Raw genomic sequence first — 26,204 nt, 5'->3', positions numbered from 1 at the left:
GACTAGATCTGGCCTGTGGGGATTATCAGTGCAGCTGCTGGAACCCTTGCATTAGCAACATGAATCCCTGGAGCTGCTGTTTCAGTGCGGCTCTAGAACCCAAAGAGTTAACTCTACTCATCCCCTGCTGCCCTTAGACACCACTGAAATCAAGGTTTTTAGTTATCCCTGGTGACTACAATCTATGGCAGAGGAAAGAAGGGGCAGGGGAGTTGCTGACTCTGGGTTCCCAAGCCATGCCGCAACAGCAGCTCCTAGATCATGCAACATGCAAAGCTGAACAACTTCAGCACCCCTTATTTAAGGAATATATTCAAACTGAATCTTTAAAAATGTTACTTACTTCACTCTCAAGATGAATTAATGTTTACAGAGCATTCCTGCCTGTCAAAAATGGTTTTGTACTTTAATCTTCTACCCGTTCATTGCAACATGACTCTCAGGCAAAAATAAGTCCGAGAAGCAGCACCATTATAGCTAACATTTTCCATGCAATGTATTTTCATCTTCCCATGTTCTATACCTATCCATTTCCCGCATTATGTCTTCCCTCTGTTCTACATATGCAGACACCTATTGCACAGAAAAGCCTATGGTAAAGGGAGGATAATAAAAGGTTTATTTTTCCTTTTTCTTCTTTTTAAGAGGGTGCGAGTTTATAGGGTGTAGATGGCAGAGGCAAATGTGATCAGCTCCCCTCCCCATCCTTTCATCTTTCAAGCAAAATCTACATTGCAGTCAAGGGTGCAACTTTGGCTCATGGAGACACACCCAAACTAGCTAGCATGGTACTTAGTCACCACAACATAAAGTTTCAAAATCAGTCTGAAAAAGCCAGGTAAATACTGAGGTCACAAGCTTATACTGAGCTCTATGCTGCTATGACTACATTGCCAGCAAGCTAATTTAAAGCTAGCTATAGCATGTCATAAAAATACTGGAAGCATTAGTGCCTTGAATTAGTTCAAATTCTATTTTGAATTAAAATTCAAGTTACAGAAACCTACAAATGGAAAAAAAAAAGTGCAATTAGTTGACTAACAGTTCAATCTGCTCTTAATAAGAGTCTAAGCATGTTTACCTCTCACTTTAAAGTTGGGAGACTTAGGTCATAAGTGCTCTTTCACAAGGTAGTTCTCCTTTATGGATTTTTTGAAGAAAAGTATAAAGGTAAGTATTTTCTACCAGACTGTAGAAATTGTCCCCAGTCCTTAACAACAAGTCTTGCTACTATAATGCTCATTAGGCTCCAATGAGTTTAACATTGTGCTTTTTCAATTTAGGGCTTAATGCCACCATCAGACTGCCTTAAGTGTGAAAGGCCACATTGCAAAATATTCTAGCTACGCAGAACAATTTGATTACCATACTGGAATTAGATTAGCAGCTGATGAGTTCTAACTCAAGCTGCTGCATCCTCACTGCATTACCAGTTTGAACATCAACAGCATTCAAGATCAGCCCATTCAGGCTCTCCCCTTCACTAAAGCAGCTCACTCAAGCTTAAAGCACCACTTCAGCTCAAGATATACATCTGTGTACCAGGGTAAGAGTCAGTGGAGGGGCAAAACTTGACTCAAAGCTTCAGACAGCAAGGACAAACCCGTAGCTATTACAAATCAAGTTGGGTAAAAAAAAGTTGCCTAACTGGATCTACGGATTTTTCAAACACAAACAAGTTAATTCAAGTATGCAGCACTTGAGATTACATTACTACAACAGCAACATTACTTCTATAGCAACCTTAAAGTATGGCATGAAAAACATGAGTAGTAGTAGAGCTGACCTCCCCCCCACACCCACAGAAACCAATTTTGAACAGGGGGTAAGATGGAGAAATTTTACTTGAAAATCCAAGATTTGACAATGCTTTGTATTGAATAGGGGAAAAAAAAAAAAAAAGACTCTTATTTGTTTCTAGACTCTCCTTTTCTCCTATGATTTGGTAAAAATGACAAAGAAATAAACACCCCAAATAAGAAAAATTCATTTTGGTAAAAAAGATAAATTTATTTTATGACAAAATACAGAGAATTTCTGTGAAAAATTATTTCCACAGAAAGCATTTTTCAAGTAGCCCTTGCTGATATTTTTTTTTCTGAGTGACATATTAAGGGTCTGGAAGAGGAAAAATTACTGTCTAGTATATTTCCCTGATGGATATAATCATGGTAATTACTCCACCATCTCACTAAAGTAAAAAAGGCTTATTAAAAAAAAAAGGTTCCCACTAGGCAATAAGACTAGTCAACAATGTGGAGACGAAGAGCCTCAAAGCTGATTCTCGAGCTGTCCCCCTTGCCGTAGGGCAGAATGTCTACAGTGAAGTCAGTTACAGTGGCTACAATGTAAATGTGGGCACAGTTGAGTTAAGCCTAACTGGGAAGTGTGAGTACCAGCTGCAGTCTAGCTTCTCAGGCAGGTTCTGCAGCACAGACTACAGCAAACAAAATCCAAGACTCAGAGCTCCACCTGTTTACATCATCAAAAAGATTACAAGGTAACTTGATTACAGTACACAAGTACCTTCATGGGTAGAAAATATCAGGCAAAAATCACAGGCTCTTTAATCTACCAGGGAAAGATATAATTAGGACCAAAATCACAATTTTTAGTCAGTCACAGATTAGCCACTGGAACCAACCACACAGGGAAATCATGGGTTCTCCACCCCCTGCTGACTTCAAATCGAGATTGAATACCTTTCTGGAGAGATGCTTAAACCACTTAAAAACATAAAACTGTGCTTTAGTCAATCCACTAAGTTCAATGCAGGGTAAAATTAACTGTATGTAATATCCAGATGGACAATCTACATGACCCAGTGGCCCATTCTGGCTTTGAATTATGACACTACAAACAATCATCCCTTAATTTCATGATTCTGTGCTGACCAATGATCATAACCACTGCACCTGGTTTGTTGGTTTAAGGTTTTAAGCAAGGGTTCTGCCCAAAAATAAATCAAGAGTAAGCAATTTAAAAATTGAGGAAGATTAAGAGGAAAAATAACTACGTCTAATCATAGAAAAAAATATGGTTGCAAGGAAGCTGTTTTTCCCCTCTGCAGCAAAATCACCCCTACCTAAGCCAGCCTAGGCAAGTGTTTGCCTAACATGCATTCCAAGAGCCCCAGTGATGGAGATTCCACCATCTCTTTAGGTAACCTCTAGTCTTTGAAACATTGATCACCATCCTCTTTGTAACAACCATTTTTCTATTAGAAAACCATTATCAAATCCCCAGTCAATCTCTTTTCCAAACTAAAGAGTCCCTCTTCCAGCTTCTTATTGCATGTCTCATTTTCTAGATCTCTAGATATTTCTGTATTACATAATTAGCCAAAAATATTTAAAATCTTTATGTTCTCATACAAAACATGGTCAAAAAGACTATAGGTTAAAAAACTATTTGTGGAGTTTAGTTAATATTTACAAAAACTCCACCTAAAAAATTCTCCATTTTCTATACCTTAATTTAATAATGAATAAGTAAGGTATACAACTAATTTCCCCACTTCCACAATTTGTGATTACCAAACCCATCTCAATTAAGTGAGACTACCTCCTGCAGCTTAGTTTTACATTCCCCTTTTGTTTTTTCATGGAATATAAAAGTTGAATGAATGCCTGTGATTGTTTTCTTGTATATACTGTAAGTGTATAATGTACACTCCTGTCCTTTTATTCAGATGCACATGAAAAAGTCCTCTCTTTCTTTGTATGGGCTCAGTAGCTCTTTTCAGGAAAGATTGTTTCCTTGCAAATCTTTTCCTGTTAAGGTTATGCCAAAATTGAAGAAGAAAGTAACACCAAAACAATATTGGAGTTAGAAACAACAGTAATGAAAACTCCAGGTCTACCTCTGACCCGGCAATCCATACAGGGAAGTGGAAGAGGCTGGCTAGATAGGAGCAGTTTAACATCTCCCTTCTCCACTTCATTTTTGATGCTATCATGGGAATAGTTTTGCAATTTGTGGCTTTCAGGGTTTTAGGTTAAATTAAGCATAAGCCTAAGATGCTGGAACAAATTCATAATTTTGCTGTGGGGACACTTAAATTGTCTAAATTATACACCTGTAATAAAATGTGCCATATTTGCCAAGCTGATAAATTAAAACTGGAGCTGGTATTACCAACATCAATATTCATACTGTTAATGACAAGCTTAAAAAAATGTAACATTTACTTTCTAAAAAGGTCATTGGTCATTTGTGCCTTTGTCCACCATTTTATCAAAACAAGCTTCACGTTCAAAAAGAATGTGAAGTCTGCACTCCATTGACAGAAATTAACTGACCACAATCAGATCAGGGTAAACTCATCCAACTACCTTCACAAGAAGTTTTTTCTGACCTTAGGCACAAACTCAAATAGCCCTAAACACTAAGTCACAGCATACTCTTCCTGGGGTTGCACCTTTCTAATAGAAAGAGTAGCTAGTATGCAACTGTGACAAGCCTTCCAGGTGTTATTACATTGGAGCAGTTATCCATAACCTCACTAGCTACCTACAAGTTTCCAAGTAAAGTTTAAGTTTAAAACCAATATCATAAAAGTCTTATATAGATTGTGGCCTAGTACTCAAGTCTCTCCCTGTGCCATAGTTGACCACAGAACTTACTGAAATCCCAGTTACCTAAGTGAAAGGAAGCTCCTGGAACAACATTCATTATGAAATTTGTGTAGGTTCTGAATCTGCCTCCACTGCTCTCTTATTATTCCATAGGCTATCTTAAAATATTTAAATACCTTGAGTACTTCAGTATATACCTGAACACCTAATAGCATAATAATAAACATCACTTTTCCCTGCATTTTTATATATCTAATTATTTTTTATTTTGATCAAGTCCCACAAATTTCAACAGCACTTCCCTAAGTGTAAACATCACTTAGTTCAATAGTTTCTTATCCTTACCTTTGGAGGAAGTGTATCATTTTCATTCTTGAGAACAAACCTCCCTTCTCTGTCATCTTTGTTCCAATTCAACTGTACAACAAGGGGCTTCTCATCTATATCTAATCTTCTTTCTTCTTTAAAATATGAAAGAAAAAATTAAAAACGAATAGCTATTTTGCACTGCAAGAAACAACAGTTCTGGCATGCTACTTCAAGTTGCGAAATTTATATACACATACCCCATTTTCTTGAGCGCCGCGTACCCCAAATAAAATGCACATCTTGCTCTTGAAAAGCACAATGAAAAAAAAATATTTTTTCCAGAGTTATGGCTGCCTAGAGCAAGGACAGAGACTAATATTCATCTGACTCACCTTCCCTTTTCTGCTTAACTGAACTGAACCCCTAGCTGCTGCCGAAGACTGGTCTCCATGGGTAGATCTATGATTCTGAAAAGAGCTAGATTTTCAACGAATATGAAACAGGAAGAGGGAGATCAAAAACAACTAGTAGAACAGCAAAATTGCTCTAAGAAAGGTTAGCCTGATTAGTGGTACATCTAGACCATTAAAAAGGACAGATGATAATTAATGGGTCACTGTTTTTCACTCCAGAGGTATTAAATCAAGTGACCCTCCCCCAAGTGCCTGGTAATACAGCAGTTGCTACACTACAGAGCAGGAAACAAAGGAACGTGCTTCTGTCCTGGTCAGACAATCAGATTTCCTGCTTAACAAACACACCCTAATTTCAAGGAACTAATTTTGGGGGGGAAAGGTGTGTGTTGTATGCGAGAAATACAGTATACCCAAGTGTTATTACATATAAAGTTGGCAGAGAAAAGTGCAAGTGAAAGAGTAACTATTTCCTGATTTCAATTATTCTTTTAACAGCTTTTCTGTATAGAAACCAGGGGATAGAGGAGGGTGTTCTTAAGAAAATAAAGCAAAAAAAAAATCCATTACTTGGATACAGATGAAACAACGGAAATATGCACCACAATATCTATATGCAGGAAAGATTTCTACACAGTTATGCCCCATTCTGACTACAATATTATATACTGAATGAGGCACAGCCCCTACATGATGTTTAAAAACTGTATGACAAAAGGCCTCATAGATCATATTTACTATTTATTATGTACATATTTACCTGTACCATGAAGGAAACCCCTTTAAATTCTATATTTACATGTTGTGCAGATATAAGCTTTGGAGATGCTCAGTCAAAAACCAAAATCAAGATACTACTGTTTGTTACAAAATCACCAATCATGCATAACCTCTTGCTTGTAATTCCAAATAATGCTAGTCAAATCAAAACATCTTTAGCAGGCCATGAAAAAGCACATATCTGTGTTTGTACCCCAAACCACTAAGATAGCTAGAACTGAAAAAAAAAGAGAGATGAAGATTTTTTTCCCCTTTAATACTCCAGGATACAAGTTTTCAAAGTGATACCCCCACTCAAAAAAATAGCAAAAACTAGATAAGAAAAATTAAAACCTGCAAAAGGATAGGGAACTAAAAAAAGCTTTAAGCAACAAAGGCATTTGGAACCAAACCGCTTGGGTAACTTTAAAGAACTGCCATCTACATGACATCTAGTAAAATTCCTTCCAAGTTTTCAAAAGGCTTTACAATCATTCTTCCTTTATATTTATTTTTTTAAGTTCTTTCCATTCCTATATGAAAGACTTAGCAGGGGAAACTAACTGAATATCAAAAGGAAAGAATTAAAGTAAACAGTGGCAAATGCACCAACTAAAACATTTTCTCTAATTTTTCCAATTACTGTAAAATTAGACACCAGTTAAAAGAACAGAAGGTTCTGACCAAAATGGTTTTAAGCTGTTTTGGAGCTCCTTCACCTGACAACATTACTTTTACTTGTATAAGTTTTTAAGCACCATCTATGACAGCTTGATCATTCTTGAATGAATGTCCCTTATGTAGATATGATCAACCTTTAAAAACTGTCACCACCTACCCACAGAATACCAAGTATAACTTTCTGAAAAAGGTCACAATACTATCATAATTTACAGGAGATGCAAACATGGTATACCCAATTATATAATGAAATAACACTATCACAGACAGAGAAGCAAACTTTTATGGTAAGGTGTAAAAAAAGACAAGATTTGTTTGGGGGGTTTTTTTTGGGGGGGGGGGGGGGATGGTTGGTTTTTTTTTTTTGGTTTTTTTTTTTTTACAACAATTAGTCTGAAAAATATATGTACTTCAAAACAAGAATAAAACCAAGACAACTTATACTCACCTCCACTGACATGTACTTCATAAAGTGAGTATTTAGGGGATGACAACATTCGCATGTCAGGTCGGAATTTCTCTGCCAAAGTTTCTATTACATCTTGTGTTGTAGCGGTACTAGACACACGGATACATTTTGTTGCAAAATTTCCAGCTGCTTTATCTTGAAAATAAAATCTCATTACTCCATGGAACTCCAAGTCCTGTAATGAAATAAGAGGAACATAAATTTTGATTGGTGGCTGGGAATGGTTTATTTTTAAAAAGTTATTCCAGCCATTCACCATTGATTCATGTCTTTGCAACTGTGCACTACAATTCGTTAAGTAGAACAGGAAGCTGGGATAGTCTATGAATACAGATTTCCAAATACTCCACGCTGTTAGAAAAATTAGTAATCTATGCCTCAGCTTTTAAATATTCAGCACCAAAGAACCATCAATTTTAATTCAATTCTAATCCTTCCAGAATAGACTAATCCATAAAATTACCCCAAAATGTGCATGCTCCGTATGGTCCTATCTTCTAGGCACATTATGCATTCAAAGGCACTTTTCATAAAGAGAATTTCTGTATTGCATTAGCCGACATCCTGGGGAGGTTGTTCCCCAAAGTTCTGCATGAAAACCCAGCTTATCCTATTAAGATTTGATATATCAGTTGACTGTACCTTTATTTTGCTGAGATTTAACAGGTGTCCATGACACCATGACAAATCTACTTGGAGTGTCAAGTCTATTTTAAAACCATGTGTAGAGTTCTCCACTGATCCTATCCTTGATCTTGGGAGGGTTTTTTCCCCACCCTTAATCACAGAGGACTAAAATGCTTAACACACACACTTTTACTTCAAGGTCTCCTTAACAAAAAAACTGTGTTCCTATAATTCCACACCTGAAAGTTGAGGTGCGCATGTCATTTTAATCTTGGAAAAACACAAGTTTAGGATTTTTTTTAAATCAGAATTTGTGATTCATTTTTCTTTTTTTTTAAGAGTCAGAGAGTTTGCATTTTTAAACAAAAAAAGCCAGGATCCCTGCTTATAACAAAATGTACTGCAGGTGTTCTAAGACAGCATTTCTCAACCTGTAGGTAAGAAGAATAATATGTGAAAGGGTCATGAACAAACTTTAAAAATGGATTCTCCTTTGAAGGAGAAAAGCCATGAGAAACCATAGCTTTTCCCTTGCAAGCTAGCAGTTCCAGCCTACGAGGGACTGCTTGGGTCCCCTCTACAATACACTCCCCACCTGCCCCACAAACCCACCCCTTGCCCCACACACTGGGGAGCTGGGGCCTGGGAGCAACAGGTCAGGAATGAGGGGTACTGGGTTGGGACTAGCCATTGATATTTAATAAATGGGTCCTGGTCCAAAGAAGGTTGAGAATCACTGTTCTAAGACAAATAAAATTACTATAGAAATTTAAGACAAATTTGGAAAGCTTTTGCTGGGCAAAAACACTTTTAAAGCACTAAGCTAATTTTAGTGTAGGAAAAAAAAGAGAGAGAGTCACGTATATGTAAGACGGGGAAAAAATGGCAACCTATAACAACAAGGAAGCCTTAAAAATCAAATGGCCAATTCCCCCCTCCCTCTTCTCTCTGTGCCTCCCCAGAACTACTTGCTCACTGAGATTTCAGGATCCATACAAGAGAGGTCAGTCTGATGAAACTACTCCACACTAACTCCCTCATGTATCAGGATGGAGTTAAAAAGCAAAGCAAACACTGACAGTCAAATCAACCTACTGAGCCAGATCTCATCCCAAAGTACTGCATTTTTTTTTTTAAATCCAGCCTTGCACTATGCCTCAGGTACTTCAAAAGGGGCTACAACTGGAAACATAAAGAAAGCCTCATTTTCCATGTACAGATAAGAAGTGAGAGTCATCACATCTCAGACAGTCAGCCTGTGGGGTTGTCCCCCTATAGCCACCTTAGCAACAGTACAATTCAAAGGGGCATTAATTACATGTAGCAACCACTTATCTGGGCAGGTAGTACTTTTTTGTGAGGAGGAAGGAGGGAAGGGAGAAACTGTCCCTCTCATCTCAATGTACTCCCTTCCACCCCAGCACAAAGCAGGCAAGCACTGACCCTGCATCTCCATGCCCCTTCCCTCAAAGCATCAACATTTGTCATGTGGAGCCCTTCTCCCCTCCAGGGAATCCTACAAAAACATTTCACATCCCGCATTAGCAGCTGCTTTTCTGCCTGACCTTGACCAGCTCCGTAGTGCGTTTTTCTATATTGTTATCTTGTGTCTTTAATATAGTCAAGTAACAGGCGGAGCAATATCAGTACTGATGGTCACTACAGCCCCTCCTTATTCCAAACCCTGTGAATTGTACACGCGGACTACAAATTAGTCACCCTGTCATCCGGGTAAAAAAGAATTAACGTGCAGGTTAGGATTTGAAGTTTCAGTTTAAGCTGCAAACATTTATCTTTTACCAAAAAGTCTTTGTTATTCATGTTGTGTGTCACTTGCTGCTTTGTTTCATCTAGGAGCTGCATACTATATTACCACAGCATAAGAACAAAGGAAAACAAGCCATACTTGAAAAAGCTTAAAACATTTCACAACGAAATTACAGCCACTGAGCAGCAATATATTTAAACAAAAATTCATAGTTAAAAAATATGCTTGCTAGTTTTTCCTCAGGAAGCTGGGAGGCATCTGGGTAGCTAGACCTCAACAAAAGTGACTGAAAAATCCAAATCCATAATATTTTAAAGACTAAATTCTCCACCAGCGATTTATTTGCCCTCAGTAAATTCTGAAGCCAGTCAACTGCTTTACACTAGTTCTTGAACAATGGGAAGATTATTCAGAATACTGCCTAGTGCCCTTTGGTTTAAAAGTTAATCTGGTTCTGAAACTAATTTGCCTAATATACTTCAACCAATGAAGAATTCAGCAAATGTATACACTTTGTCAACTATAAAAATAGAAAAAAAAATCTGTTATTGAAAATTTGCTTATAATTAATATACTGATACTGGGTAGGAATTACTGAACTACATCCCAATCTTCCCTTTGAGTACCTGAAAAAAAACACTCAACCACTATTATACATACACACACATATATACATATACATACATACATATATACACTCACGCACACGTGCACACACACACACACACACACATTCTGTAAAACAGTGATGTGATATCTATTTATCTATCTATCCATCTGCCACTATTTTACAGAATATATATACATATATAGTTCAACCCCCTAATCCAAGCAGGACCAAGCAGTGTATCTACTACTGCCCCCATATAGTATCATCTGCAAACTTGATGAGGGTGCACTCCATCCCATCTTCCAGATCGCTGATGAAAATATTGAAAAAAACAGCCCCACAGGCACTCCACTTGATACTAGCTACTAACTAGACGATTTCATTACTATCCTTTGAACCCAACAAAGGATGTGAGAATGCTGCAGAACATGTACCAAGAGCCTTGCTAATTTCAAGGTATATCATGTCCATTGCCCTCCCCACATCCACAGAGCCAGTCATCTCATCACAGAAAGCTATGACAACCAATGGCCTCCCTCAGGGGTTAGTACTGGCACCTCTTTTTCAACCTGCACATTAAGAACCAGACTGCAGCCAGCTCACAAAAATTTGTTTATGTTGATAACTGCACCTTTGCCACCCAAGCTCATGACTAAGTGCAGAACTTACATGTAATGGATACATGAGACTGATATTAGAGTACTGCCTAAAACAGCACCTCAAAAGAAATCTCCCAAAGACTGTATGCAGACTTTTCATCTGCATAATGCCAGCACTAATCATGCACTCACTATCCCTTTAAATGGTCAGCCTCTCAAATTTGAAACCCACCCAGTTTATCTTGAAGTCACCCTGGGCTAGACTTTAACCAGGGTTCGAATTACACTTTGACTTGGGTGGGGAGGAAGGGGTCTGCAAAAAAAAATTAAACTGGTTCATTAACAAGTCCACCTAGGTGAAGGAGCAATCCAATCAAAGACCCCCTCAGGTTATGATTTGCAAACCTTACAGGGAGGCTCTTGTCTTATGCAGGGTGGGGGAAGTGGGGGGTGAAGCTTAGCCCCACCCCACCCCCACCACCTCCACTGAGCTCCCCTTTAATTTACACTGACTAGCTTATAAAAAAAAAAAAAAAAAAAAAAAATCACATCTCCAGAAAACTGTTTTAAAAATCAAAGCAAGCAATAACCTACTTGCCAAACTTGCAGGGTTCATGTAGGGTGCCAATGCCTTCATGATCCGTTCATCTGCTCTCACATCGTGTTATTCAGTTGCCCCACTCCATTCCTATGGTTATCAGTCCTCAGTAACATTGCTCCCCCTCACCTCCATTGCACAAGTGATGAAACAAGCTTACTAGACAGACTCCTTGATAATCCTACACTGCCAGTCCATTGGGACATAATCCACCCAACTAATAGCTTGACTTCCCTCAAGACACCCAATATGGTCCACCCTTTCAGAATCGGTTGACTTTTCCTTACTTACTCAAATGGCACAAAGAATAATCAGCACAGGCACTAATCTATCACCACATCATCTCAGACCCTACAGTCACTGCACCTAGATTTAAATGACGGTGTCATTACTTGGCACTTTTCAACCATTTTCGAATTGCACAGGGTCACTGTCCCTCAAACCTATACCAATGGGGCCTTCACAATAATTACATTCAATCTGGCCTATGAGGCTGCTAATTAGAAAATTAATATTTATCTGCCCCTGGCTGCCTATCATGTGGCCCTTGATGGATTGCCAAAACTCAATAAGCAGCCCTCTGCCCAAAAGAATTGCCTGCCCCTGACATACACTCTAATAAGAGAAGGCAATCAGGTTGGTCAGACATGACCTGCCCTTGGTGAATCCACACCAACTGCTCCTAATCACTTCTCCTCCAAGTGCTTAGAAATAAGTTCCTTGAGGACCTGCTCCATGATTCTTCCAGGTTCTGAGGTGAGGCCAACCAATCTATAGTTCCCCAGATCCTCCTCCTTCCCTTTCTTAAAAGATGGCCAACTATATTTACCCTTTTCTAAAGCATCTAGGACCTCTCCCAAATCACCATGCATTTTCAAAGATGATGGCTCTGCAATCACATCATCCAACCCATCAGAATCCTTGGGTTCATCATATCTGGCCCCAGGGACTTGTACCCATCCAGCTTTTCTAAATACTCACTAATCCATTATGTTGCCACTGTCAGCTCCTCACCTTCTCCCCAAATTGTGCCGTTAGGTGCAGTAGTCTGGGAACTGACCTTGCCTGTAAAGACTAAAGTGAAAAAGGCATTCAGTACTGCAGCCTTTCCCACATCATCTGTCATTACGTTGCCTCTCCCATTCAGTAAGGGACCCACACTTTTCCCTGATTTCCCTCTTGCTGCCTGCATACTTGTATAAACCTCGCTCATTACCCTTCATGTCCCTTGCTAGCTGCAACTCCAATTGCACTTTTGTCTTCCTGATTTCATTCCTGCATGCCCAAGCAATACTCTTACACTCCTTCATAGTCACTTATCCAAGTTTCCACTTCTTGTAAGCTTCTGTTTGGTGTTTTAGTTCACTAAAAAGAGATCCCTGCTAAGCCAAGCTGATCTTCTGCCATACTTGCTAGTCTTTTTGTGCCCTGAGTAGTGTTTATTTAAAATACAACCATCTCTCCTGGACTCCCTTTCACCCACAGACTGGCCTCCCATCCAACCCAGGAGTTCCCCGAGGGAGTACAATTCTGCTTTTCTGAAGTTCAGGGTCCTTACTCTGCTGCACTCTTTCCTTCTTTTCCTCAGAAACCTGAACTCAATCATTTTATGGTCACAGCTGTCCAAGTTACAATCCGCTTCTACATTCTCCATCAATTCTTCCCTGTTTGTGAGCAGCAGGTCAAAAAGAACAAGGGCCCTAGTCAGCCTTGCCAACACTTGCACTGGGAAGTTGTCCCCAACATTCTCAAAAAACGTCATACATTAAGGCACTACTGTATTGCCTTCCTAGCAGATATCAGGGTGATTGAAGCACCGCCCCCCCCCCCCGAGACTTCAAACAGCCTGTCCCCAGTTTCATACTGGAACTTTGAGCAATCATACAGCTATTTAACACAGAGTGCAACTCCTCCTCTTCTGCCCTGCCTGTCCTTCTGGAACCGTTTGTACTCATCCATGACGGTGGGAGCTCGCATGACCTGGAGCACTAAGTCTCTGGTATTCCAATCTTGTCATAATTCCTTGACTGTGAGAGGACTTTCAATTTTTCCTGCTGGGTTTCCCAGGCTCTGTGCATTTGTGTACAAGCACTTGAGGTAACTAGCCTATTGCCCATCTTTATCAGGAAAGATAAGGCAGCCTCCCCTGTTGCCCCCTCCTGCTTGCTTCCTCCAGGCCACCTGCTTCCCCACTTCCCAAGGGCTTTGGTCTCTATCCCCTGGCAAACCTAATTTAAAGCCCTCGACACTTCATTCTAGCCAATTTTTTTTAGCAAACAACTAGATGACCCTCCCTATGTAGCACTATAATGCAATCAAATGTCTCTCCTCGTATAAATACAACTATGCATGCAGCTTCTTCAGGAAGTACTCTTTCTTCCAACATACACTACAGCTCAATCTGGGTAATAGCCTATTATAGGGAAGTACAGAGCACTGGACTTCCAATATTCTGTATGTGGACCACTGGAGGCTCCTAAGGCTATGGTAAGTGGTCCACAGCAATTTTACAAACCCAGGACTTCATTTTCATTTACATTCACATTTTAGTGCTTACAATTATAAAAGGTAAGGATTCGGGGTATACTACCAGAAATTGAGGATTTGGAAAGGTTTGGGGAACAAAGATTTCATATAACAAAAGAAGTGTCCGACTCATTTTCTTGAAGGTTCTTTTTTATGTTTTTGTTTGTATTTTCAGCTTCCAGATTCAGGGAAAAGAGATCTGAATTTGTTTAAACAGCAAGTCTCAATTCGAGATGGAAAATACTACACTGCTAACAAATCAAGGAGAGCAAGCTGCTTACACCTTCTCTTCCTTTATAGGACTACTATCCAGGCCTTTACATCAATAGGTTGTATGCTGAATATCACTTACAGACAATACTGGTCACAACTCTTACACTTTTCCCCTCCCATTTGCCTATATTGATCTCTTATACTCCTCTTGCCCCAGTACATGTTTTTCCAAATGCTCCCAAGCAAAAAAAAAAACAAAACAAAACAAAAAACTTACGCAGCCATAAATGGCTCATAATGATCCACAGCCATAAATGGCTCAACAATACTGATGAGGGAAACAAGGATACCTAGAACTATATTATGCTCATGAATTTCAAGCTACTGCTACAGACATCAGGAGATGGGAAGTAAAAACAGGCAGAAACAAAGATGTAGATATTGATGGATGTTACTACAGCAGTCTCCAACTTCAGAAAAACAGCCAAAGGGGTGAAGAATAGACCAAGAGCCTGAGACTTCTTAAATTCTGTGTTATAAATATGCCCAGAATACACAAAGGTGCATTTAATATTTGTGTCATCTGACAGATTGGGTGATAGTCTACAGAGCGAGGAGCATGAGTGGATGAGATGGGACAAGGTTGCATTTGTCAAGGGTATTGAAAATAATGCTACACTAATTGAGATGCGATTGTCTTCTGCCCAAACTGAAATCAAGAAAACAGTGGCTGAAAGGGATCTTGGAGTCCTAGTTGACTCCAGGATGGACATGAGCCATCAATGCACGGAAGCAGTAAGACAAGCTAACCATACCTTGTCAGGCATCTACAGATGCACCAAGCAGGTCCAGGGCGGTGATCGTTCCCCTCTATGCAGCACTGGTCAGGCCACAATCGGAGTACTGTGTCCAGTTCTATGCACCATACTTCAAGAGAGATGTGGCTAACCTTGAGAGGGTCCAGAGGAGGGCCACTCACATGGTGGGGGGCAGCAGGCCATGCCCTATGAAGACAGACTAAAGGGCCTGAATCTATTCAGCCTCCACAACAGAAGACTGAGAGGAGATTCGGTGACCATCTATAAATCACTGAGGGGACCAGCGGAAAATAGGTGAGACACTGTTCCCCCTGGCACCACCTGGGATAACAAGGAATAACGGCCACAAATTGATTGAGAGAAGGTTCAGGCTTGATGTTAGGAGGCAGTACTTTATGGTTAGGGCTGCCAGGCTCTGGAATGGGCTCCCAAGGGAGGTGGTGCTCTCCCCTACCTTGGGGGTCTTCAAGAGGAGGCCGCACAGATATCTGGCTTGGGTATTATGATCCCAGCACTCATTCCTGCCCAGGGCAGGGGGGTAGGACTTGACGATCTGTTCAGGTCCCTTCCGACCCTAGAAACTATACATCCTTTGGCCACAAAAAAGAAACAGAAAAGGTAGCAAAGGCTTAATTTCCACATAAAACATACCAATCTTATTTTGGTAGAATTACTGTATTTTTAGGAACACGTGTGGATTATTCTCCAGAACTATCTGTTTTGAATCTCTACACTGGCACTGCCAGCCAGGGTGATGACACTTTAATATGGACTATTATTAGAAGATATAAAACGTATTTTACACGGGTCAGTCACAGTTCACAAACACATTCAAGCAACAACCAACATTAAATTGTTAGTACAAAAGCATGATAAGAATACCATTAGTAATAATCTTAACATGCATCTTTCAAGTGATAGTTTTAAAAGGAACTAGCTCGCATTTTAAAAAGGAGTGGAAGCCTGAATGTAAAAAGCTTGTTCTCAACTCCTCTTGACCAGATCCAACTTTCCTATTTGCAGCCATTCACGTAGCTAATGTTTTGTATATTACAATTCAGAGAGACCTCAACAAATTGGAGTACTGGACCAGAAGAAATCTCATGAGGTTTAATAAGGACAAGTGCAAAGTCCTGCACTTGGGACAGAACAATCCCGTGAATAGGCTGGGGACTGACCAGCTAGGCAAGCAGCTCTGCAGAAAAGGACTTGGAGGTTACAGTGGACGATAAGCTGAATATGCATCAACAGTGTGTCTTCGTTGCCAAGAAGGGTAGGTAACAGGATGCATCAGTAGACTCTATTCAGCACTGGTGAGACCACATCTGGAATACTGTGTCTAGTTTGGACCCCCCCACTACAGAAATGATACCGGCAAATTGGAGAGTCCAGTGGGAGGGGCAAACAAAATGGTTAGGGGGCTGGGGACATGACTTGAGGACAGGCTGAGGGAACTGGGCTTACTCAGTCTGGAGAAGACAAGACAAAAGGGATTTAACAGCCGCTTTCAAGTACCTGAAAAGGGGGTTTGGGGGTGCTGAAAGAGGATGAAGCTAGACTTCTCAGTGGTGCCAGATGACAGAACAAGCAGCAATGGTCAAGCTGCAGCAAGGAAACTCTCTGGCTGGGAGGGTAATAAAACACTAGAACTGGCTACCCAGAGAGGTGGTGGACTCTCTCCATTCTTGGAGGTTTTTAAAACCCAGCTAAACAAAGCCTTGGCTGGGATGATCTAGTTAGGGATGGTCCTGCTTTGAGCAGCAGGGTTGGACTAGATGTCCTCCAACCCTAATTTTCTATGATTCTAATTCAAGTTAGCTGTTGCAATATTCTGTAGCAAATGCATTCTTCAAAACTTCGCTTGGTGATTAACTGAACTGTAGTTACATTTCTAGCATATGAACTGTTTTAAGTGGCTTACTATATATTTAAGCCTACGCACAGCAAATAAAAGAAGGTGGCTTTTGCTAAAGCCGAATGATGATTTAAAGCATGACATATTTAGAACTAATTACCACCTACTTCTTCAAAACAGAATTAAATACAGTAATTTGAACTACTAACCTCTTCCAACAGAAAGTTTAAAATTCATATTACAATTCTTATAAAATAAAGATGACATGGATAAAACAAACATAAATGTGGTTCATTTCGGGAGGAGGGGGGGTTGTTCTGCTTTTGCCAAGTAATGAATCAGAATCAAACATCATCTACCTTACAACAAGCACAAAAAATTACAGATGACCTTCAGCGGCAAGATTTCTTCCTATTTTCTGCATTCAGTGACTAAAACATTGCCAGTCACCTGGAACTGCCCACAATAATATCCAAAACATTACACTTTCAACTTAAAGTCATGGGCATGTTTACTGCAAAGTACAACCGCAGTAACTAGGTGTCACTGCCTGTTTCAAAAACAGTAAAGAAAATCATTTTGAAAAAGTCAGTGCCTTTATATGGCAAAAAATGTCTGTAAGTATCAACAGAAAAGTCACACAACTAGCACAATAGGGAAAACAACTTCAAAATAGAACTTAATGAAAAGCTTTAAAAATGTTTTAAAAACAATTCTAAGTGCTTTTTTTCTTTGCACAATGGGTACACATACAAAAATGGCTTCTCTATGCTTTCTGCTTTAATCCTTAAGACTTAAAGCTTTGATTTCAATCTTATCAAGTAACTGAGAAAAACAACTGCAACTTCAAGTAGGTAAGAGTAGGAAACAGGCAAGCCTTTTTAACAAGTCTCCAAAAGCAATACATATCACTTCAGCTATCTTTATTTAGAATCAAACAAGGGTTTTTTTCAGTGCTTTCCAGGAGGCATGAGCAAATTTTGTTTCCAATTTCTTAACATAACTCTTGACCTTTAATTTAGTTTTAAATCTCAGATATTTATCATCACTGATATAAAGCAAACCAGAGTCCTAAGGACAGCCAATAGTAAACTAGATAATTACCAAGAAGCCAAAACACACAAGACACTAAGTCAAATAAAATCCAATAATACTAATGTTGGTTACGTATGCAGTATAAAGGAACTGTTAGCTAATCAAGGAATAACTGAGACAGCAAACTGAGTTTTTGTTCTGTAATTCTTCTACTTGAAAATCCCTCACAGGGAAATAGCTCTAACTTCCTACTGCTCTGCTCCTTCGCAGAAGAACATAAGCAGAAAGCAAAGAGAAAAGACTCATAGAAAACTGAAGAAAGAAGACTTCTGTACAAAGAGGAAGATGATTAAATGACTTTGTGATGTAATAAAGGTCACTGTAACAAGGAAAACTTGGATTTTCTGGAAGGTGAAACAAAGTGCATGCTGACACCTTTATATTGGGGCAAGCTGAAGGCTTGCCCTCAATTCCCACCAGTTGAGAGATGCCGCACCGCATCTATATTATCTTGCTACCAAACCACACAGGTAGCACAAGGGAGACAAATAGCAGGTAGGCAGATGCGCAGAAGAGGAATATGATACTCAAATAGAGCTCACACCAACTCCGTATGCCCCCGCTTCTTTGCTTGGCTCGCATTAGTGGCTCCAGAAATTCAAAGCAGGCAAAGAATAGCTGATGGCAGACTAATTGTGATTCAACACTTAAGCACTTGGGCTAGTTGTGCAAACACAATGTAGCATGGGGGCAAGGCTGGGAGGAAGCTTAACTTCAGATCTTCTAAACCAGTGGTTCTCAAACTTTTTAGACCCTAGGCCGCCCTTGGTAGACACAAGGCATCCTTTGGAAAAATGCCAGCTCTCCCTTTATTTTTCTGTAGTCAAAAAAAAAAAAAAAAAAAAAAAAAAGCAATTCTTCTGTTCTGAAGACAACACTAAGGCAGAAGGCTTTTGATACAATCGATTCCTATTTGAAATCTTTGGGTTTAGCTTGCCAGTCATGTCTGCACACCTAACACCACCAACACTGTGTGGCACCCCACTACATCTTTGAAAGGATCTCAAGGCATCCCAGGTTGCCATGATACCCTAGTTGAGAATTGCTGCTCTAGAAGTAGGCTGAACCATGGGGGTGGGGGACAAGCTACAGGGCTAAATTGCACTGTAGACATATCCAAAGAGGCAGACAATTACAATTATATACAAAAATGTGATAACTAGGCTTCCTTAAAATATTTTCTTCGAACTTTAAATTCAAAATAATAATATATCAGTTAATGGTTCTTTAAATAAGAGAGAGGTAAATTTGTCATGTTAGTCTGAAGTCAGGCTCCTAGAAGGGAGGGTAGATATGCATCCTTAGGTCCCCTCTACACATTACATACAATATGCAATTAATTTAGACTGGCTATACATGCAAAGCAACTCACACCATAAAATGATCAATCCAGCTATAAAGAGCTTAAAAATGTGTAACAACTATAAAGATGGCTTCTATCTAACTTTAATTTGATAGTGTACCAAGGAATACACTGGGCAACAGTTATGTACCCAAAGCTGGGAACCTTGTCAGCTGACAGGGCTCCCAGCCATGGAGGTGGCAGCATGTGATAACTGTGGCTGGGAGTCCAACAGCTGACAGGGCTCACAGCTGCAGGAACTTGCTATGTGTTGGTGCAGGGGAAACCTGGGACTGCAATCCCAGGCTTCTCCTGCACCAACAATAAGGCAGGATCATATCTCATGCTGGATCCCACAATCATGACTCCTCCATGCACATGTGGCAAGGCAGGAGGCAAAACTAATGCGTGGCTTGTACATTAGATATTATCATGCCTTTACCAAATTCTAGAAAAGCTCTTAAATCATTTGTAGAGCATGAGCTGTTGAGCCCAAGCTCACTTTACCAGCTGCAGTATCTGATGAAGTGAGCTGGCTCACAGAAGCTCATGGTATCCACTCAATTTAGTTAGTCATAAGGGTATAAATCTACCCTGCCTTCTAGTTTAATTAAAAGCCACACATATACCAAATCCTCAATTTTTAGGCCTCAGAGGTACAACCCGTATGCGTTTCCCTTCAGGATACGGGTACTTAAAGCTTGCTGGAAAGCCCCTGTAAAACTGCTCTGGTATCAGGCTTAGTTATCAAAAAGCTGTTTTCTTCAGAAGAGGCTTTGAAAAGTTGTCATGGTAAGCATTTTTCTTTGCAGAGTTCTAACTGCTGTTTGGCCAGGCAAACATCTAGGTATTTTTCAGAAAGTTTTAAACTTAAAATAAGAGTTACAATCTTGTTGACTATTCATTTGTAGCCATGGCTTTTACTATCTGGTTAGTTATAAACTGACAAGTTTTTTCTAGCATGACATCTTCACAGTATAGATGAGCCCCAAGGAGCAAATCCTCCTCTGTCAAACTCAAACTTGCTTAAAGCAACAGAATCACAAGGCTCTCAAGCAGAAGCAAATGCTCCTTTCAAAAGTCAGCATCAGAATCACAGGCTGCAGCAGCCTGTGAAGGCAACATTCCAACTTCAGAGTGCCTAGTCAGTCCCATTCTAAAAACAACAAATGCAGTGTTCAGGGGCTGTAGGAAAAAATATATAGGCAAATGAACTCAAAGGTTCAATGGCAGCAATTAGTATGGTGCCAAAGAGAGGCAGACAGATTTAAAATGTGTCTCTGATTCAGTTAGTCATTAAGGTATCTCTCTACCTGGCATTCTGCCCCAGTTCATACTAACACAGCTAGCTACACCTCTCTGGTCAAACAGGTTCTGCATGGACACAATGTTCTCCATATGTCTTTAAAGCAATTTAATTACACAAAAGTAAACCACAACAAGGACATACCTTACTTTGGTAACAAACCTACTTACACCAAATAAGTTGCATTTAAAGCACCTGAAAGCATCTTACACAGGAGTTTGTATAGGTATACTGTAATCAAATGAGGCACGTTATACAAAAGCAAGGCCTACACTACTAATGCAGACGTAGAGCTATTAATGCAGATATTTTACAATATACCTGGTAACTGGCCAACCTGAATAAAATTTAATTGCAATGAAAAACATAATTTAGTATTGCTCCTGCATAATAATGGGAAATGTGGATGGGTTTCAACTGCAACTAATATGCTAGAGGCCAAAATTGGTTTATCATGCACCTTTCTTCCCCACCTTCCCTTGTCTGTTCCACCTCAGCCTTGTCCCCCAGGTGAAACAACTGAAAAGAAAGTCTGGTCTACAGATTTGCAACTTCCATCAAAAATTAAATGAAGCTTTCAACTCATGCTGTTACATGGATGTTGCCAATAACAGAAGTCACACATAATAATGGGATTATATGAAGTAAGTCTTCCAACAACTTATACTTAATGCGTTAACATTAAGGCAATAAACAAGTGCAGACATCTTAAATGTTTACATTCTGTGCCTTTTCTTTTCTTCCTCTGCAGAATATTGATTAGTTGCTCTCTGGAAAGTTTTCATTATATTGTACCAAATATTGTAACCTGCTATAATTAAATAAGCTTCATAACTACTCTGTGGAACAAATTAAATTGAAGTTGCGCCAATTTTAATTCCAACTGGAAGCAGTATCATCATATAAACGTTTAGGATTCACAAGAGACTGGCCTACACTAGCTATGCTGGCAAACCCCCTAGTGTTGATATAGTTATGATGACAGATGAGCACAATTGTCATATTGGCTTATGTCAGCAGACTCAAGACACCCCCCAGAAAATGCTAAGTCTTAGCTGTCACTCATTTCTGGAGTGCAGAAAAATAATAGAACATTTTTCTGTTGGAAAGAACACAACAGGTCAGAATATTTGACACATGAGGGCCTGTTTGAAATACCTAAGGTTATGTTGTAAATCACATGTAGGTGTTTACATACTCAATATTAATTAATATTGCATGGCACCCCTAAAAAGATCTCATAAAACCCTGGTTGAGAATCACTAGCTTATATAATTTGGGAAAGCGGAGTAGCTACAGTGAACAAAAACACTTTGTTGGCATGTGCCACACATCTATACTGGGGAGCTCCAACAAGTTATAGTAGAGTCACTGCAGTAGTAAACACTCTGTAGCATATGTAAGCTCTAGGGACATTCAGAAGTTTTCATCACCGTTAAGACTTGCAACTCCCATGTTAACCTTAAGAAATTTTCTATGCAATTTACACTGTATTCAAAGTTCATTTCATGAATATGATTTACCATCTCAAAGTAGATGCTTCTGTCAATCATTCAAAGTAACTGGTCTTATGTTAAATTTGAAAAAAAGTGTTTGGTCATCATTATAAAATTAATTCACACATTTAAAAAAAAAAAAAGTGTTCTATAAACAACATTACAATACAGAAAGTCTTCCAACAAAGGCTAACCATACCAGAAGGAGACTCTACGGCCATGTCCACATGAGCATGGATGGTTGGCTCCCCAGGGACAGCTAGAAGCAGCATACCTTGTACCACTAGCTGGTTGTCCCCAGGGAACGCTTATGCCATACACCCTCTGGCATGCATCCTCCCCCACCACACCTGGGGTAACCCGCTGCAACCAGCGCTGACCTGGTCCCAGCAGCCTCACCTGGGGTCCTGGGGGCCTCCTGGGGCTGCAGCAGCAGCAGCAGCAATCCCACTGCTCAGAACCTGGCCAGCAGCTGGAGCACAGGTCTGGGCAGCCCAGCTCCGGTTTTGAGCAGTGCATGCAACTCCCACATGCACCACTGTGCTTTTTTTGGGTAGTTTTGACCCCTGGATATCCAGGGGTCAACCCCCCCCCCCCAAACCTGTACTGCTCCCTTCCAGCACAGAGAACAGCTGAATATGCGGTATGTGATGCTGCAGACATGTTTGCAGTGCCACATACTGCATGGCTGCCCTCGTCTGGACACAGCCTCTGAATCCGCAATATCTGCTATCAGTAATCTCTTCCCATCCTTCTCACTGGAATATACCTCTTTTTTTTGGCAAATCTTCATAGGAGCAGCAATTTCATATTTTACACATTTACATTCTTTCCTGGTTAAGTTTGTTTTTAAACACCAAGACCTGTTTTAATCTAACCAAGTAATCTGCAAAAAGAATTCCCTATAGACTTTTACATTTTAGACCTAACCTTTTTTCCCCACCTTTAAAAGATGCTACAGCGCAGAGTTAGTTTCCACCCTGCATTTCATAGAGCAGGTTTGTTCAGAAGTTCAACATCTTAATTTTCTTCCATGCAAGGGGTTATACATAATGAACTATATTCACTAATTTATCATCTTTAAATAAACAAGGCTCTGTATCCATATGGCTGTGGTTGATACCCAATGAAGATTTGTTTGAATACAAAACAAGGACACATTGGTGAAATCTGAAAGAGAATATTCAACATATGGTGACTGCCTGCCAACTACAGATTTTTTTTTATTATTGAGTCCAATATTAAAGTTGCATTATTTCCTATTTAAAAGCAGTCTGTTGTAGAATGCAGCTTTACAAAAAAGCTTAGCATAATGTAGTCACATACAGAGCACAGAAAATGGATTATAAATTTCTATCTACCTTAAAACTAATTTTCAAATACAAACACACTACTTTGTCCAGGATCAAACCTAAAACCTCATCTTACCAGCTTACTACAGCAGACCCCATCTATTCTGCATCAACTATACAGACTATTGAACAAATGTTAAAAGCTGAATAATTAGACTTGGAGGCAAATAGGAAGGAGGGTTAAAAACATGGATTTAAGAAAGGTAGACTGTGCCAGACTAATAGAATATCCTCCTTTGATTTTCTAAACACAGAAAATAGATCTAAAGTAGATGCTCACAAAGCATTTGATAGAGAAACTCATTACAAACTATTTTAAGGATTTATAACTGTAAAAGACCAGAAGGGTATTACTACAGCAATTATACAATGGGTAAAAGGAACTCACTAAGGGAGAAACAACAAATGTCAGGCACAGAGAATTACTAAATTAAAGGGAGGTTCTTATGAGTGCTGTCCAAGTACATGTCTTCAGATCAAGCTTGCTTAATATTTCCATTAAGAACATCAGCTGAAACATTACAAATTGTTGATGAGCAGATGAATTTAAAAAGGAAGTCTAGGATATCAAGCAAAACTGAAAAATGTTGAGGTCCAGATTAACAGAAAAATCAAATAAAATAGTAAGGAGCACAGAAATCCAAATTTATACCTAACAAGAAAAAAAACCCAAGAATTTCTGCTATGAAAGGGAGTGTTAAGAGTGGAGAAAGCCCTAGATATATTCATCACAAGGTAAACTTTAAGCCACCAATGTGATGGAACTATGAAAAAGACAAATGCAATCCTAAAATATAACAGGATTGGAGTGCTGTTGTAGGATGGCGCAGGATATGAGTGGGAACAATTTTTTGTAGGAGATATCTTTTACTGGACCAAGTATATATAGTTGGGAAAGATGAACCTTCCTTAGGTTTGAAAAAGAAGCAGGTACAGTTTAAGTTAGACACTAGATAAAACAATGGCTTGTGTTTAACTCCATATGCAGGACATAAATCACTTGAGTGGAGAAATAAAGTAGGAGCAAAGAGAAGTTTAAGAAGTAGTTTCAAAGCAAGAAATTTAACATCTCTCTTATTCCCCACCTCCTCCCCAAAGTGTTTCTTTCATCCTAGGCTATCAGGCGAAGTATTTCCAGTAGACAGATAAATATTAATGCTAATGTGCAAGGTTCTGGTGAGACAGCATGTGAAATATTGTGCACAATTCTGATTACCAAGAATAGATGTTACTCCAGGTGCTAAGACAAATAGGATAGCATAACAACTTAGCACTTCTGAAAGTCACTGATACTGGGTTGTTTCAACCCAGGCATTCCAATATAATGTAAAATGAAATGACTAAAGAAAATCCAAAGATTAAAATGCACTACTCCATACAACTAGAGGAAAGTTTCAATAACAGAAACTAAAGACTAGCTAACATCAAAAGTATTTCAAGATGAGATAAACTGATTAAAAAACCCAATACTTAGGGAAGTTTGAGGCATGAGTCAAGTAATGTAGTTTTGACAATAATGATCCTCTCAAACTTATTACTTACTTTAAGATTCTCTAATTGATTCATTCAAGTAACAACCCTCAAGCAAAGTTCTTCCAGTAAAGGGTCTTAAAATAAATACAAATATGGACATCAAGTTCTGTGAAAATACAGAGGGAGACAACAGACAAATATGCGCAGAAAGGCTTTTTATAAAACACATGGGTTCCACTAGGAACAAAAGTGAGTTCAAGAAAAGGCAAAAAAACAGAGTGTGAAACAGAGGGAATTACTGGGGGGCGATAAAACATGAATACCATCCAAGCTGAAGTACCAGATTTACAGGAGGGTAACAAGATCTATACTAGAGGCTCAGAATGAGAGGCTTAAAATACTCACCAATAAAGATTTTTTTGGCTAATACCGAGAGCCGATGATTAACCAACCATATCGGCCAATCTGATAACCAGTATTTAATAAGTATAAGGTATTTTAAGCTACTGAAATAAATCTTTTTTGTCCGTTTGTTTTGCATTACACACACACACACACCCCCCCCCCCCCCCGTCTACTCTGGCACCTGTGAGGAAGGTGGCTCTTGCCTTATTGCCACGCATGTCATCCCCTCGCCCACAGCTCCTACCTGCAACCGTGCAGCCTGTGCCGTCATCCCAAGCAGGTGGGGCAGATCCATGCACAAAGAGTGACACTGAGTGTGTTTGGAGCCTCAAAGCAGCCAGGTTTCTGCAGCCACCAAGGAGAAACCACTTTTGCAAAGGCGCCCGGTACCCAGCAGAGTGGAATGCCCCTTGCACAGCACCTTACCCCACTCATGCACAGCCCAAGGTCTCCATGGCAACCCCAGAGCTCAGGGCCCTGCTGTGCATGTGACATTGCCACAGCAGCAGCAAGAGCCAGTAACAATCCCTTTGTTACCAAGCAGGGTGCCCTGCGACTGCCCCGCAAGTGCTCCCTTGCCCTCCTGCTGCTCACCAGGACCTGTAGTCTTCCACAGGCTCAGGCTAGCAGCAGGGTGTAGGGACTAAACTATGCTCACCAGGATGCTCAGCGCATGTGGCCATAATTATTGGCTACAATGTCTAAAAAAAGCTAATAGCTGATAATGTCATTTATCCTTTTACTGGTGCCAATCCAATAGCCAACCAATATATTGGTGCAACCCTATTAAATACCACTGAAATATGTATGCCAAGATGATTAAATGGTTTGAGAAGTATCATAAGAGAAGAATTAAGTAGTAAGAAAAGTTTGACATGCAAAAGCTACTGATGAATTTTACAAATAACGTTAG

At 39.7% G+C, this 26,204-nt stretch overlaps 1 protein-coding gene across 21 annotated transcripts in view; it reads right to left on the bottom strand.

Annotated features, from left to right (window-relative positions):
* The window catches only part of AFDN (afadin, adherens junction formation factor), a 200,573-nt gene that overhangs the window by 122,958 nt on the left and 51,411 nt on the right, over nt 1-26,204 (bottom strand). For 14 of the 21 annotated variants that reach the window (XM_090042962.1, XM_090042917.1, XM_090042999.1 and 11 more), the window contains exons 2-3: nt 7,188-7,383; nt 4,923-5,038 (exon numbers count right to left, since the gene is read on the bottom strand). In XM_090042962.1, the coding sequence (XP_089899088.1) occupies nt 4,923-5,038; nt 7,188-7,383 (312 nt within the window). Of the gene's footprint in view, nt 1-4,922; nt 5,039-7,187; nt 7,384-12,391; nt 12,412-26,204 lie in introns of those variants that run through there. The other 7 variants (XM_090042926.1, XM_090042970.1, XM_090043015.1 and 4 more) reach the window with 2 other exon arrangements.

This window comes from Crocodylus siamensis, chromosome 1, assembly GCF_052110815.1.
Source record: "Crocodylus siamensis isolate JL-2025a chromosome 1, ASM5211081v1, whole genome shotgun sequence".
Classification (NCBI taxonomy): domain Eukaryota; kingdom Metazoa; phylum Chordata; order Crocodylia; family Crocodylidae; genus Crocodylus; species Crocodylus siamensis.
This window is presented reverse-complemented; position numbering and strand designations above follow the sequence as displayed.